A 16,882-nucleotide genomic window follows, 5' to 3' on the forward strand; every position below is an offset into this window, starting at 1 on the left:
AAAGAAAAGAAAGGCATCACTGAATTAGGATATCTGAGGAGTGGTAGGGACTGTTTAATATGGGGCATCTCTGACACACAGCTTCCTGGAAAACCTCTGTAGGGAATGTTTAGGTAGGCGTGCTTGAGCTATGCCTTTGCAAAGAGGTTTCAGTTTTATGAAATTTCTATTCTTTTAATATTTGAAGTGAATTGGTAAATGATTAAAATGTAGTATTATCTTATTTCCTCCTACCATGGTAGATTAATGTTATAAATTAACATTTATGTACAAAAAGCAAAGTTGTTAGAGAATTTCTTATATCTATTAAAAATCTGCCCTTTTTTGCTATGACATTGTGGATAGCAGCCTTCTCGTGACTAAAGATGATGAACTCTGTGGCGTCTTTTCATTCCCCTTATATTCCCTATACTTTGCTGTAACCAGATTTAAAGAGGCAATTTAAATTAGCCTCACTTTGAGAGATTTAATTCAGATCTTTAAAATTATTTACATCTTTTTTTTTTTTAAAGATTTTATTTATTTGACAGAGAGAGATCACAGGTAGGCAGAGAGGCAGGCAGAGAGAGATAGAGGAGGAAGCAGGCTCCCTGCTGAGCAGAGAGCCCGACGCGGGACTCGATCCCAGGACCCTGAGATCATGACCTGAGCCGAAGGCAGCGGCTTAACCCACTGAGCCACCCAGGCGCCCCTACATCTATTTTTTTATATCTCAATCGCCTTTGGACAACTCTATAACAAAATGCACCTCTGTGACTCATTTTCTATGTAGGAGCATTGGGAAAGTCATGGATTTCCTGAGAAGTGTGGATACTCAAGTACATTTTAGAAGTTTGGTTTATGAACTTATTAACCCAGGATTGGAGAGGCTAACATCTCATGTTCAGCTATCTTACGAGAACCCATAATGGGGTTCAAGAGTCATCAAGGCATTACTGAGTATTAACACATGAATATTTATACACATCGGATGCAACTATGTGAGTTTAAAGCATCAGCGCTTAGGGTTGACTATCCTTGTGAGAAGGGCAGAGAGGTCATATGGTACAGTGTGCTCTGTGCTGGCACTTTTCAATAGCCTGACTGGATTTATTATTTTGATTTTTAAGCATGTCTTGATACGTTCCTAATTTTACAAACACATAAAAATTTTGTTGTAATGTCAGCCTTTGAAAAAAGGCATGCAGGGGCACTGGAGTGGCTCAGTGGGTTAAAGCCTCTGCCTTCAGCTCAGGTCATGATCCCAGGGTCCTGGGATGGAGCCTGTATGGGGCTCTCTGCTCAGCAGGGAGCCTGCTTCCTCCTCTCTCTCTCTGCCTGCCTCTCAGCCTACTTGTGATCTCTGTCTGTCAAATAAATAAATAAAATCTTTTAAAAAATAAAATAAAATAATAAAAATAATAAAAATTTAAAAAGGCATGCAAAATATAGACTGGTGTGTTATCCTTGCATTCTACTCTATACAGTATTTTTGTTCTCTTATTGTAATATTACTAAAAAGAGATTAAATTAAGAAGAGATTATTATCAGTTAAAACAACTGATAATAAAGTCAGTTTCCAAGTAATCTGATAATTTTTTTTAAAGATTTTATTTATTTATTTGTCAGAGAGAGAGAGAGATCTGTTCTGCTCTGAGAGAGAGTTCTCTGGTACTGGAGAACTCTGGCAGGTATTAAGGGACCCATGGAGTATGAAATTTAAGCTAGCAAGGCCTCAGTCCACAGATGAATCTGATGCCCTCCAAAATTTGAGACTCTGTCAGATAGGTGAGATGAACAAATTTAGGGGACAATTATAAATAATACAGTGACAATGGCCAGCAGTGTCTGTTTAAGGTCATTTTGCTGATGACCTGCCTGAGGTGGAAGGGTAACTAATCCTGCTTCTGGAAGTACTTTGTTATTCAGTGGTGGTGTGATGATCTCCTTTCTCTGAGACCTCAGCAACACTGGGAGGTTAACAGTTCCCAGAGCAGCTTTGGATTGTTAATAGTTCCTCCCTGGGCGGGGTGTGAGAAGGCTGTGTTATTCCTGAGAGAGTGAATCAGCATCATCACCTGGTACATTTGAAAGCATCCTGGAGTGGATCAGGGCCCTAGGTCAGTATAGGAATCACTGTCTTTTTTTTTTTTTTTTTTTTTTTAAATCAGAGAGGAGGGGGGCAGAGAGAGATCACAGACAGAGTGGCAGCAGTGGCAGAGGGAGAAGCAGGCTCCCTGCTGAGCAAGGAGCCCGATGTGGGACTCGATCCCAGGACCCTGGGATCATGACCTGAGCCGAAGGCAGCTGCTTAACCAACTGAGCCACCCAGGCGTCCCAGGAATCACTGTCTTAATTAGCTTTTGACTAGGGATCATGACAGCAAGGATTTTATTTCAGGACACAGAAGAGGTTAATATGACCAGTAACACAAGTAAATTTGAACTTCACAGCATTCTATAAAGCGGTCTCTCCCATAACTTGTAAACTTTGCAATAAATAGCTTTGTTAATACTCTTATCAAAATTATGTGATTATTTTTAGTTTGCAGGAAATTGTATGTATAGATACAGATAATAACTATATGATAACATATTACAGATACACAGATAGACAGATATTAAGTGTATGTTTCTGTTTTTTTCATGGATTGATTGAGCCTCAGTGGTTCAGATTAGCACACTCTCAACTCTGACCTTGGAGCTGGTGCTGCCAACGTGTCCAAAGCCAAGGGTTGAATCTGTTTCTTATAACAGAGAATTCTAAAGACTTCTAATCATCACATTTACAACCCCCTAGTTGGGAGGTCGCTTGTTCTATTTTAAGGAGGCTACCGAGGTGCAGTGAGGTTGTATGACATCCTCTGTTGGAAGGCTCTGGAGCTCACCAGGCTCCTTCCCATTCCTGGTACTCCTCTGCTTCTTAGTTGTAGCAACAATTCCCATAATTTGTTCCACTTATTGGTGCCAAATGATTTGATACTAATGATACATACATTCATGGTAAATTCATGGAGGTTTTGAAAACAGAGACATCGATTCTACAGGCAGAATTGATTAAGTTTTGTAAGCAATTTGGGGAATGGGGAAATCTGAGTAGGATTTTAAGAAGTTGAAACTCCAGGGTAGGAATCTGTATCAGTTTTTTTCAAAGATAGTACATGTAAATAAACCCATAAAATGTAAATAGCGTCATGAAGTTTTGTTGGAACATGCTGGAGAGTATTTATCATAATAAAAGCATTTGACTTCACAGAAGTATTTTCTGAAACAATGCAGCACTGTCAGAAATACAGAATATATATATAGTATTAAATTTTACTTGGAAAACAAGTAGTTTTTGTTTATAGAAAAGATGCCTAAATTTTAGGGGAAAAGATTTACTCACATTGGTCATGTGTTCAAAGCATACAGCTTTGATTTCCAAGAGTAGAGACATTTCACTACATTAAAGTGAAGCTGGATTTAGCTACCAATATACACACAGTTTTATTCCTCTAGTCTCATTTTAAAATAAGCTTTCCATAGCTGTATCTGTGGATTATATATAGAATGTTATTTTTCTGCATAAATCTAACACTTTCAAAATAAGGATAAATTCATTTTTATCAAATGTGATTATATAGAAATACTACAGAGATTGATATTTTATTCAACAAAAAGTACTGAGAGCTTTCTCTGTGCCAAACAACATTCTAGGCATTAGGAATATATGGGTGAACAAGATAATGGCTTGTCTCTGAAGAGCTTGCCTTCCACTGGAAGAGACTAAACTGTAACACATGAATATCAGATGGGACAAGTCCAGTGGAGAAAAATAAGGCAAGTTACAGGCATTAATGAATTGAGGGAGTGAGCCAGTTTTAATCCTTTGTCCTTGGCAACTAGATCTTAAAACTACCACTTCCCTTCTCCATTTCAAGGAGAAATATCTTGTTCAGAAGTGCCAGGGAAACCAGACAACCATGCACATCACATGAATAACTTTTCGTTTTATACAGGCTCTTAAGTCTCTAAGCAGATTGGGCAGAAACTGTTTTATATAGGGTCTTAAGTCTCTAAGCAGTCTTTGGCAGAGACTGTTAAGACTGTTAGGACTTGGGGGTACCTGGGTGGCTCAGTGGGTTAAAGCCTCTGCCTTCAGCTCAGGTCATGATCTCAGGGTCCTGGGATCGAGCCCCACATCGGGCTCTCTGCTCAGCAGGGAGCCTGCTTCCTCCTCTCTCTCTCTCTGCCTGCCTCTCTGCCTACTTGTGATCTCTCTTTGTCAAATAAATAAAAATCTTAAAAAAAAAAAAGAATTAAAAAAAAAAAGACTGTTAGGACTTGAACAGAGGGGTTCCTGGGTGACTCAGTTGGTTAAGCTACTGCCTTCAGCTCAAGTCATGATCCCGGAGTCCTGGGATCAAGTCCTGCATCGGGCTTCCAGCTCAGTGGGGAGTCTGCTTCTCCCTCTGATCTTCTCCCCTCTCATGCTTGCTCGCTCTCTCTCTCAAATAAATAAAAATAAAGTCTTAAAAAAAGACTTGAACAGAGATAATGACAAGTCAGGTAGAATGTGATCAAGGCCAAATCAGTGATACAAAGTATAAAGCAGAAAGTGAGCGGTTCTGCCTGTAGTAACAAGGAAGGGCTTCATCCAAGAGGTTACTTGTATTGGGCCTTGAGGACAAAGAGGTTTCAACAGAAATGTTCTATGAACTATTTTCTCACCCTCCACCCTACCTTCTGTACCTTAGTGCGAACTTTGAAGGCAGCTTCCTGGTAATTCCTGAACTTTTAAGGATTCTATGTAGGAGTGCTGCGGTAGCATCTTTGGAGAAAAACTTCTCAGGAGATGCAGAGTCTTACCTTCTTTATATGTGTCTATGTGCCTTCAGTCCTAAAGAAAAGTAGAAACTTAAATGATTACCCCAAGATTCAGTTGCTTAAATGGTAACATGTGTTCATTTAAAAATTTGTGGTCTTCACTACCTTTTTGTTAATAGCCCCAAAACTGGAGGGAAAGGTGACACGCACTCGTAAGCAATCTTTCATCACCTTTCTGGCCAGTCTGGATTCTTAGTAAATCTCGGGAGCCAACAGCTTTCCAAGGCAGGCTTGATCAGGACTCTTGGACCACCCTCTGTGTGCAAGCGCATCTTTACATTGATTAGAATTGAGACTCATTGTTAGAGATTCCATACCACAGATCACCCTCCTCCTTAAAGTAATAACTCATCACCTTTTTCTTCTGCAGGATCCACAGTCTTATTTTCTTTCTTCTTTTTTTATGAGATATATAAACTATCCCAGGTTTTTGCAAGCCTGAGTCAGTTCATGCATTAATACCCCTTATCCCTATGCATACTTATTCCCTTACAAGAACCCTAAAAGTTGAATTAGGCATTCTTTGTCCAGTCAGAAAACATTTGCTTTCCTTCCAGTTTGTATCTTTTAATAGGAATCGACTGTAGAAACCATAATACCATGTGTTAAGATCCTATAGAGATGAATTTTTATATCTGTGTTTATCATCTGTAGATAAATGTTTACAGTTTGAAGCTTTCAGAGACTATTTAAAAGTCAGACTTGACCAGATACTGTCTGAATGAATGAATGAATACTATTGTTTTATCCCCCCAAAAGAGACTAATCACACCCACTTCTTGGTACTCTACACATCTCAGTTCCTGTGGTTTGGGAGCAAAAATTTAGATGTTTAAACTCCTATTTCTATAGTACTGGTAAATTCATAGGACTTCACAAAAGAAATATGTCTACCTCTCTTATCCTTCCTGGTTCCTTTAAAATAGCCGTTAAGTAACATTGGATATTTCTTTCTTAGAAATGTATGTATTTCCCATGCATTAGTCAGAAAAAAAGATCAAATACATGTGCTTTCGGTCTTTACAGTGACCTAAGTGGAAACAGAATAAATCACAAATTGTTTTTAATGACCATCTTATGGAATCTTGTCTACTATTTATAGGAACTAGGAAAGAAGCAGGATCTTACTGCCTAAAACACACGGGTCCAGGGCAGTCATAAGGGAGAAGCAAAATCTTCATCACGGAGTTATGTGGGCAGCTGACCCCCTGTCTCTGTGAAGTCATGAGCATTCAGGTGGGAAGGGCAGTGTATCTGTATATAGTGACTACCATGATACTCAGAAAAGAACATGGAAAAAATAAGTAAAACTGACTTCCAAAGCTATGCTATGGGATAAAATGAGTAAGAGCAGCATGAGCACATCTAGTATTGTTCATTTGTTCCAGACTGTTCTTGAGTATAATCCTAAACCGTATGATCCTTACATTCTATTAAATGTTGGGAAGGTGGTCCACAGTTAGCAGGAACATGACAATTTATGTTGTTGATATGTTCCAGCTGTTAAAAATGATGTCATGTTCTGCTGCCCATGGAGCCACCTGTGGCAGATCTGGAGGGGAGGTTCAAGAACATTCGGCCAAATTCCTCTATCACTTTAGAAAAATGGCAGTGGAGATCAATAGAATGAAATGACTTATCACATATCAATGGCATTAGAACTCATTCCTAAGATTCCAGCGCCCTTTCCACTGTTACATTAACTAGTCTATTCTGTCTGGGGCAGAGTCATATAATGGTAAAGCTAACAGAGATGTTGAGGGGACATTGCTTCTTAAACCCAAACTATGTCAGAATATGAAAAATAAGATAAACTCAGAAAAAATGGCCTTATCTTCTCTCTCCTTTCTTTCTTTCAAGACTCTGAACTTGCCTTGATGTACAATGATTCTTCTGTCTTGGAGAACCACCATTTGGCTGTGGGCTTTAAGTTGCTTCAGGAAGAAAACTGTGATATTTTCCAGAATTTGACCAAAAAGCAAAGACAATCATTAAGGAAGATGGTCATTGACATTGTAAGTAGCTGATAAACACAAAAAAGAGAGTTGTAATGCAAGTGGTTTTCTAAAAGTGTAAGAATGAGATGAGTATCAGGTAAATGGAATCATGTGTTTCCAAACATCACACTGCCACTTACATTCAAGAAGCCACCCGTGCAGTGATGTTCCCTACTAGGTTTGCTCCTTCCAGCAGTTTGGAGTTCAGAATAGGGACAGCTTGCCCTTACCATTCTAGTTTTGTTTTCTAAATTTCAGTCTTGTGGCAGGCAGGGAAAATGACTAACAAAAGCAGTTAATTCAAATGGATTTTTTTCCACTTGTGAAATGGAAAATAAATTTATGTCAGTAGATGGTACTATTTATGGACATCCATGACTTGTATTTATGCACAGTATTCACAATGATTACAAGACACAGGAAAATCTCTGGTTATCAGAAACTTACTGCGTTAAGCTTTGTACCTACAAAGGTAGGAGTTATGGAGTTTTCTGCTGTCTTAGAACAGCAGAAGACTCACCAGGTTCTGAAGTATTCTGTGAACAGTGATGAGTTCTTGGTCAGAGTCCAGGTACCACTTTCTAGTCCAAGGAATGGAAAAAACTTTGGAACATGTGCTGATTTTTTATCCACAGATCTCATCTTTTTCATTGTGAAAAAGTGGTTTTTCACTGTGAAAGTGGTTGCTGCTGCTAACCTTTTGTATATTGCACATTCTCATCTGGGCTTTCAGAAAACCTTCAGCAAAACAGAAGAGGCTGCCCAAAGGAGTAGTAGTACAGAATTCCCACTCACTGCTGTTAGATGCCATAGTGCTTCTCTATTTCCTTCACGTCTGCGTTAATGTTTTCATATGCAAATTTTGACTTATCCTCTGGACTTTGTTACTTATGAAAATACTCTTTTAAGGTACTTGCAACAGACATGTCAAAACACATGAATCTACTGGCTGATTTGAAAACTATGGTTGAAACTAAGAAAGTGACAAGTTCTGGAGTTCTTCTTCTTGATAATTATTCTGATAGGATTCAGGTAAAACATCATTTGAATTTGTTCTGTTTGTGTGCACATGTGTCTGTGTCTAACTTTGATAAGATTTCTGTTTCCTTTCTTGCATCTTACAATTTTAGTAATTTTAAACAGAATTTTTTAACCAAATTCTTAATCATGAGAATTAACCAGATAAAACTATTGGCTTTTTTAAATTTGCGTTTTTGTTTTAAAAAAAAAAAAAACTAATATCTCACAAAACCAACCATTTAAGCAGCTCTGAACTTAATCAGCCATGCACACGTGAACAGTTTCTTAGTATATTTTGGTATGGTGGAAGGGATATCATTGGGGTCTGTTAATACAAGTGTGAACCATACATAGACACATCATAGTTGAGCTGTTTGGAAGGAATCTTAAACTACATGTATTTTTAAGTGTTACATTCATCCACTGTGAATTTCTAGTTAAAAAAAAAAAAAAAAAGGCAAGAAGAAGCAGGTGCTGAATAAAGCGTTTGTCTCTTTTACTAGGTCCTTCAGAATATGGTGCACTGTGCAGACCTGAGCAACCCCACGAAGCCGCTCCAGCTGTACCGCCAGTGGACAGACCGCATCATGGAGGAGTTCTTCCGCCAAGGAGACAGAGAGAGGGAGCGAGGCATGGAGATCAGTCCCATGTGTGACAAGCACAATGCGTCCGTGGAAAAGTCACAGGTGATGCATTAAGCATAAAGTTTGCAGAGAGAGCACAATTCCAACCTGAACATTTGATCGCTTTTTATGCATGTCATATGGTATTTCATTGGGTCTTTAAAATTACTTTGTTTTTGACAGACCAGAAAACTCTCATTCTTAAGATTTTTATTCATATGGATATATATTCATTTCTTATGACATTATATCCATGCATTATGGCTGTATTCATCTAGTATATATATGGAGAGAGAATTTGTCTATCTGAACTCATAAGTGAATTCAGTTATATAGAAGCCATATAGAGTATCTGGTCCGACTTCATTTATCTAGATTCACCTATAAATTGGCCATTCTAAAATAAAGTCCAGGTCTAATGCCTAAGCTCAACTCTGTAAACAAATGGAAATTGTTTACATCATGAACATACTCTTGAACTAAGAGTTCTTGCTAATTTTCACCAGCTAGTAACAACACTTTTATATGTACTATCGCCTGAAGTAGTGACTATTTTACCACACTCAGGCTAGAAGTCTTCTGTTCAGTGTTATGTTTGTGAGCCATGTTATATATTTTATATTTTAATGTAAACTATATATGTATATGCATATAAAGTGATATCATTGATACATAATCAGGTATTTGTGGGATCTAGTTCACCTTTTCCATTTTTTCTTAGTCCCAAGTCTTATGCTCAAACCAGAATTTTTTTTTTAACTAGGTGGGCTTCATAGACTATATTGTTCATCCTCTCTGGGAGACATGGGCTGACCTCGTGCATCCTGATGCCCAGGACATTCTGGACACTTTGGAGGACAATCGTGAATGGTACCAGAGCACAATTCCTCAGAGCCCCTCCCCAGCACCTGATGACCAGGAGGAAGGCCGGCAGGGTCAAACCGAAAAGTTCCAGTTTGAACTAACTTTAGAGGAAGATGGAGAGTCTGACACCGAAAAGGACAGTGGAAGTCAGGTGGAAGAAGACACTAGCTGCAGTGACTCCAAGACTCTCTGTACTCAAGACTCGGAGTCTACTGAAATTCCCCTTGATGAGCAGGTGGAAGAGGAAACAGTGGGGGAGGAAGAAGACAGCCAGCCTGAACCCTGTGGAATAGAAGATCATTCTCCTGACACGTAACAGTGCAAAGAATGTCACGTCTTTTCTTTCCTTTTTTTTTTTTTTTTTTTAATTTAAGTAGAAAAATTGTTTCCAAAGTGCATGTCACATGCCACAACCATGGTCACACCTCACTGTCATCTGCCAGGATGTTTGTTGAACAAAACTGACCTTGACTACTCAGTCTGGCGCTCAGGAATATTGTAACCAGTTTTTTCACCTCCATGTCATCAGAGCAAGGGGGACATCTTCACGAACAGCATTTTAACAAGATTTCAGCTTGGTAAGAGCTGACAGAGCGGAGAAAATCAACTCTACAATGTTTTCAAGGGAGTATGGCTCATCGGGCAGCCCAAAAGTTGATAGGCTTTGGGGTTTCTTTTTTATTTGTTTGCAATATTTTCAGCAGAAAGAAGGCATTACACAAACAGAGTGAACCCATGGATGAAGCAACATATGTGTCAGGAATAGGACATAGCACGAATCTGTTACCAGGAGGAAGATGAGCCACAGAAATTGTATAATTTTCTAATTTCAAGTCTTCCTGATACATGACTGAACAGTGCAGTTCAGTGAGCTGCACTGACCTCTACATTTTGTATGATATGTAAAACAGATTTTTTGTAGAGCTTACTTTTATTATTAAATGTATTGAGGTATTATATTTAAAAAACTATGTTCAAAACTTCATCTGCCACTGGTTATTTTTTTCTAAGGAGTAACTTGCAAGTTTTCAGTACAAATCTGCTACACTGGATAAATCTAATTTACGAATTTTACTTGCACCTTAGAGTTCATAGCAATTAACTAATTTGTAGTGATTCATTGTTTTATATACCAATGACTTCCATATTTTAAAACAAAACCCAACTTCATGTTGCAGGAAACCCTTTTTGTAGGTCTTCATTTACTTTGCTTTCATTTCAGTCTTTTCCAATAAGCAGAGTTGCTCTCACTGACTTTTTTTTTTTCAGTGTACAAAGTGAGTATTTGTTCTGTAATACTTTGATGTGCATTCTGTCTAATGTGTCTTAAGCCTCATAAACAATCATCAGTTGGTGTTGTCTGAAGCAAGTAAGAGATATATAAATACCCCGTAGCTAAAATGGTCAGTCTTTTTTAGATATTTTCCTATTTAGTGTCTTCTGGTAACTTTTTGCTGTGTCAGTAGACCCTCATTTCACAAGTGCATGTCTTTGTAATAACGCACACGTTTTATCCTCATTTTTATTGTTTTCATAGTCCATTGTAGTAAGAAAACCTTTTTCCCCTTGTGCTGGTTTATTCTTTAGTGTGTGTTTGAAACTCTGTCCATGTTCACTAGATGGGGTCTTATCAAATATATCACCACCATTCTGATTGATGAAGAGAAGCAGGTAATCTGGCTAAAGTCACCATTCTTTTTGACCACAAGGCCATATATAATGACTAACTTTCATTCTTGATTCATAGAGAAGAGTTAACAGCTAGCTAGGTGATTTTTAACAATATTAGCAGAATATATTAACAAACACCACTACAACTATTGCTTTTTTGTTTCCGTGATTTTACCATAAGATTAAGAACTATATGAGGAATATTCTTGAAAAGTGGTTTTAAGTGTAGCAACTACTCTTCCTTAATGGACACCATGTAATGTAGAAATTGGTTTCTCAGTTATCATTGGTCCATAAGTATGTCTTATAGAGAAGAACTTTAAATGCACTGAGGGAAAGAAGTTGATGATGCCAATGGACCAGAGGTTTGGTAATATAATGCCACCCTAAAATATTAGGTTGGGTAAGAAGATTCTATGTAAGTAACAGAGATGGTTCTTGGCTGCATTTATCACCAAGAAATGTATTACAATTTTTGAGATTACTTCCCAGTATTTACCTTCAGTTGGCATCCTGGGGTACTTATTTAGTTTGGACTGTTCCCATTTCAGCTCTTAATAAAGTATTTGCTTTCTCTTTGAAGAATTTGGAGCCCAAATAATCATTTTTCATATTCATATCCAAGAATTGAAATAGAGACCAAAAAGATTATCTGACCAAATGGACAATAAATTGTCAAGAAAAGTTGTAACCTTGGAAAACATTTATATTTGGAATTTCTCAAGCCGTCTACTGGACTAATAACTAAGTCATCAGCCAGGGAAATGATCCAAAGCTGAAGATAGTCCCTATTTTAATACCCTGACATCCACAGGGGAAACTTTGGTAGAATAATTATGTAGCTCAGATCTGTTCTTAGAGCAGAACAGGAGTCAACTAATTAATTATCAGATTTCCACACTCCTCTCCCTGAAAAAAAAAAATCAGTAATCTTTCAAAGAATGTCCTGTTTTTAGCCAGGTGGTTTCACAAGAACATTTGGAAACTTGTTTAATTTAATTTGCCCTTGATGGAGGTATAGAAGAACAGGCAAACAATCTAGAGCTTATTCCTTTATCCAAAATATTGTCATTCCCTCCTCTCACTAATGCTTGGTATTTCCCCCACAGAGTGCCTAAAATTTTAATAGTAATAGGAAAAAAATTAAAGTAGCAATATATCACAAACTAATCCAGACCTGAAAGGATTTGTAACTGGATTGAAAAACAAAGGGTTTTTGTTGTTTTGTTTTCCAGTTTGTTGGTTTATAATGGTCACATGTTGTGAGGATACTCACCGATAGACAATCAAATTGTAGAAAAGGCATACATAATATCCAAGAGACAGGGACTAATGCACTGTACAATCTGCTTATCCTCTCCCTTCTTTCTCTTTCCTTCTCTCTCGCCAAAGTGTGCTTCAGAATTATACACTGCTTTAAAAAGAACATCCTTATACAAGTGGCTTTATATTTCCTAAAATGCCATAAGAAAATGCAATATCTGGGTACTGTATGGGGAAAAAATGTCCAAGTTTGCATAAAACCAGTACATTTCAGCTTGCAAGTTACTAAATACAATAATGCTGTTTTAATTTTATTTTCTTTTACATCACTTAAAATTCACAAAAAATAATGTAGATAGAACAAATTGCAGACAAGGAAAAAAAACTTGAATGAAATGGATTTTATAGAAAGCTTTATGATAATTCTTGAACGCATTATTTATTTTTTTGTGCCATGCATTTTTTTTCTCACCAAATGACCTTACCTGTAATACAGTCTTGTTTGTCTGTTTACAACCATGTATTTATTGTAATGTACATACTGTAATGTTAATTGTAAATTATCAGTTCTTATTAAAACATCATCCCATGGGATGGTGTTGATATATTTGGAAACTCTTGGTGAGAGAATGAATGGTGTGTATACATACTCCTTGTACATTTTCTTTTCTCCTGTAATATAGTCTTGTCACCTTAGAGCTTGTTTATGGAAGATTCAAGAAAACTATAAAATACATAAAGATATATAAATTTAAAAAACATAGCTGCAGGTCTTTGGTCCCAGGGCTGTGCCTTAACTTTAACCAATATTTTCTTCTGTTTTGCTGCATTTGAAAGTAATCTAATGGGGTGGTGGGGGGCTAGGGCTGGGCATTTTTATATCCAAGCTTTGAAACTATTGGATTTCTGACAATAGCTGGGAGATTCTGAGACCCTTATGAGATACAAGCTTTTAAGCTTTTAGCTCTTGCCATGAAGCAGCACTGCTTATATAATGGTTCTTCTCCCCATCTCTTGATCAGGAGCTACTTCGGGTAGTTACATCTGATTGTTGGCTTTTTTTTTTCCCCCCCCCTTTCAAACATTAATGGGAAAATACATTCTTGCCCAGTAATAACAAAGTCTTTTTGGCTTCTTAAGCACATAGGCGGATGAACTTGATTTGAAACTAGAGCCTCAGGTCACATGTGTTGGTCAGTCATTTATTCATCAGCTTCCTGTCATGTTAAGAGAATATGTAATAGGAAAAGTTCATTTTTTAACCCTGGAATTTTTCAACTAAGATCAATGAAATTTCCATTATATATGTAAATCCATAGATAAAACACAGTTTTTATATGATGCCAATTCACACAAAAATGATTCACCATTCTCTAGAATTTGTTTCTGCAGAACTACTATGGCTTTCACATTTTAAAAATTAACCTTAGCATAATGGCCAGCTCCCAAAAGTTAAAGAAAAATCACCACTGGGTGGTATGGAAACTGCCTCCCACTCTTGCCCAGCCCTCGGAGCACTTGATTTAGCGAGAGATCCTTTTTCTAGGAAAAATGAGCCTCCTGTTATTTTATTTAATTTTTTGACACAAACTGTAGATTTTAGCAGCCCTGGCCCAAAGGAATTTGATTACTTTTGTTTTAAACAGTACAAAGGGGACACTATAATTATGAAAAACATCCTTACTGATTTTGGTTGTTTTTAATTTTATTTCTTAGGATATGTTTTCAGAGTGGTTAATTGTGTGTGAGCATTACAAATGATGATGATTCTTATAGTGGTTTCTTAGCCTCTCTTACAGCCCATGAGGATAGTACTGTACATCAATACCTTCATATGAAATTTTTATATGCAACGAAAATAAAAGCATGGGTTGATTCTGCCTATTTATGACTCCATCTTTTACAATTAAAAGATTATTTGTTTGAAATTGTAGGTGAGTCAGCCCAGGTTTTCCAGAGTGATGAAGAGGATGAAGTGAAATAAAAGGATAGTGGCCTAAGTTAGTATTGATATGCTATAGATGAAACCAAGTTATGCTGATTCACCTTGCTATAGAAGAAATTGCCCAAACTATTTAGATGACCCCTAAGATTAAGTAGTGTTTTCTAAACAGTGTCGGGAAGGGGACATCTCTGCCTAAGGATTCTGGTATCCCGAGTGACTCAGACATTCAACAGTTATTTGCAGGTATATACTCAGCCATTGACAAGGTTCTAAGGATTCAGCAGAGAACAAGACAGCCATTGCTTTCTGGAGCTCAGACTCTGGAAGGCACACAAGCATTAGACACTTCCAAACACATGTCATCATTAGGTGCTCAGTACAAACGAAGAAACTCCAATGCTGTGATTAAGCAGAAACCTGAACTTCTGATCTCTTCTGGAGGGCCAAAGAAGGCTGGTTAAGAAAGCGATTTGGGGCTGAGCGCTGAAGGGGAGTGAGAAGTAACCAGGCAAAAAGGGAGAATTGGTAGGAAGAGGAAGGGGGTCCAGATGAGAAAAGCCACTTGCAGAAGTCCTGAGGTACCAAAGAACTTGAGAGCTCTGGAGAAACGGAAGGAAAGCTACCCTCCCCCATCACTCTTTATCCCTTACTCTGCTTTAATTTCCTTTATAATGCTTATTACAAACTGACATATGTATCTGTGTATTTGTCCACTGCCTGTCTCTCCCACGAAAACATAGCTCCATGAGAGCAAAGTCTGCTTACTCCAAAACCAGCTTTGTGGACAATAAGTATTTAATATTCACTGAATATAGCCACCAGACTGATACTGGATATAATTCGATCTGATAAGACATTTGGGGGTCCTAGAGAATTTGTTGATATCATAATGATGTTCTGGTGGTGGTTTTGAGCTTGCTAAGATCCCAGGTAAACAAAGTTTAGAGGTTTTTGTTTGGGTTATTTTTGGTTTTTGTTTTTTATCTTATTGCTAACCAAAAACTCTGCTTGCTTCTTCCTAACAAATTTTTTTTTTGTCTGCATGACAAAAATAAAAATTCATTTTTTGTGATGAGTAAACATTTAGGCAAAAAATTTAATCCTCAGAACCCCCCAAATTTAAATAGAATAACTGAATAGAATGATGTGCCTAGCCCCTGAAGTCTGTACCTTAACTTTAACCAATATTTTCTTGTGTTTTGCTGCTATGACCATAAGGTGCCCAGGTGACACCTTTAGGGAATTCTTGATCTAAACCCAAGGTCCATTCCTCAGAAGTCTATGTCCCAGGGTGAGACGACGGGACCAAAAAACCAACTGCCATCTTTCCCACTTACTCCCCCAATCTGATTTAGGTCAATCTGGGTATGTTGAGCCCATCCGAGTTTCATCACCTGGGGATATTTCCTCAGATAAACAGCTATGAACCTAAAACAACAAAACACGACTCTCGGTGGCCGCCCGCAGGGGCTGGGGTGGCGGGGGCGGGGGAGAACGACGACTTCGTAGCCAGAGTGTTCCCGGGCCGTGGACGCACGCTTACCCACAGAGCCTTGTTTCAAAGGAATTCCACCTGTGTTTCCCCAGCCTCCTGATTTGTGGGCGCCGTTTCCCCCACAGCTGCGCTCACCTGTCTCCAAATACTCAATGTCGAACTGAGTGGAGTGGGTTTGACTCTTAGTCCATGGACTTGGGTAAGCAAGAAATATCACTTTATTTCATTTCAACTAATTAATTGGGGCCCTGCGTCTTCGCAGGATGTTGGGAATTTCCATTTGTGTCATTATTAGCACATCCCCCTCCCCCTCAAAGTAAAGCTCCTCTTATCTCCAGCTGAGCCTGAGCACCTGACCTCTGTGTTGTCCAATCGGTGATTCCTTACAGTCTGTCCGCCCTTTGCCGCCCTCCTTGTTGCGCATGTGATACACCAGTAATGCAAGCTGAGGTGGGGAACCCTGGTTTGGGGCTCTACTTCCTTAAACTCACTATGTAGTGTTTGTGTCTAAAAAGATCCCGTTCTTCTAATTTCTCATTATTGCTTACTCAAGTGACTACAAACAGAAAGTACTCTCCTTTTCCTGATCCCAGGGGCTCTCATTCTGCTGGCCTCTAGAGACTCCTCCCTTCTTCCCTATTTTGTTCTTCCTTGGATTTAAACTTAAAAAGAGAGAGAGAGAGAGAGAGACTAGAGGTGATTATGACTACTGTGCGTTCCTCCTTTCCATTCTACAAGAATCCTGCCTATTACTGGAGACAGGGAGAAGGAAACATTATAGGAATAGCGTATGTTAAATAATAGTTCAGCCAAGCTACGTTCTCAGGACACAAAACGAAAAAAAACAAGGAGGCAGTGGTGTTCCTGGGAGAGAATGATGGCCAACCACTGAGTCGGGATCTGGAAGGGAAGAGAGAACTAGAAATTTTACTTTCCTCCTCCACCTGGACTGGGCGCTGCGGAGATCTGGGAGAGCTGACTGAGGTAAGAATTCATAACCTTTGCCTTCTGTCAGGTTTGCAAAGATCCCATCTGCAGACTCCAGAGTGAGTGGGGTTTCAAGCAGAGGGTGTAGCCCTGGTAGCTACTAGAATTTGGAAAGGTTTTCCATGAATTTTAGTTACCCCTTTGCTGTTTAAGGGACTGGTAGCCATTTA

General features: G+C 38.4%; 1 protein-coding gene across 12 annotated transcripts in view; it reads left to right on the forward strand.

Annotated features, from left to right (window-relative positions):
- PDE4D (phosphodiesterase 4D) overlaps positions 1–14,169 on the forward strand; it is a 1,483,850-nt gene extending 1,469,681 nt beyond the window's left edge. For all 12 annotated transcript variants that reach the window (XM_032334877.1, XM_032334875.1, XM_032334876.1 and 9 more), the window contains 4 exons: positions 6,708–6,862; positions 7,754–7,876; positions 8,368–8,550; positions 9,251–14,169. In XM_032334877.1, the coding sequence (XP_032190768.1) occupies positions 6,708–6,862; positions 7,754–7,876; positions 8,368–8,550; positions 9,251–9,667 (878 nt within the window). In that variant the 3' untranslated portion in view covers positions 9,668–14,169. The remainder of the gene's footprint in view (positions 1–6,707; positions 6,863–7,753; positions 7,877–8,367; positions 8,551–9,250) is intronic.
- The last annotated feature ends 2,713 nt before the right edge of the window (positions 14,170–16,882 follow it).

The sequence above is a fragment of the Mustela erminea genome, chromosome 3 (genome assembly GCF_009829155.1).
Source record: "Mustela erminea isolate mMusErm1 chromosome 3, mMusErm1.Pri, whole genome shotgun sequence".
Taxonomy (NCBI): Eukaryota; Metazoa; Chordata; class Mammalia; order Carnivora; family Mustelidae; genus Mustela; species Mustela erminea.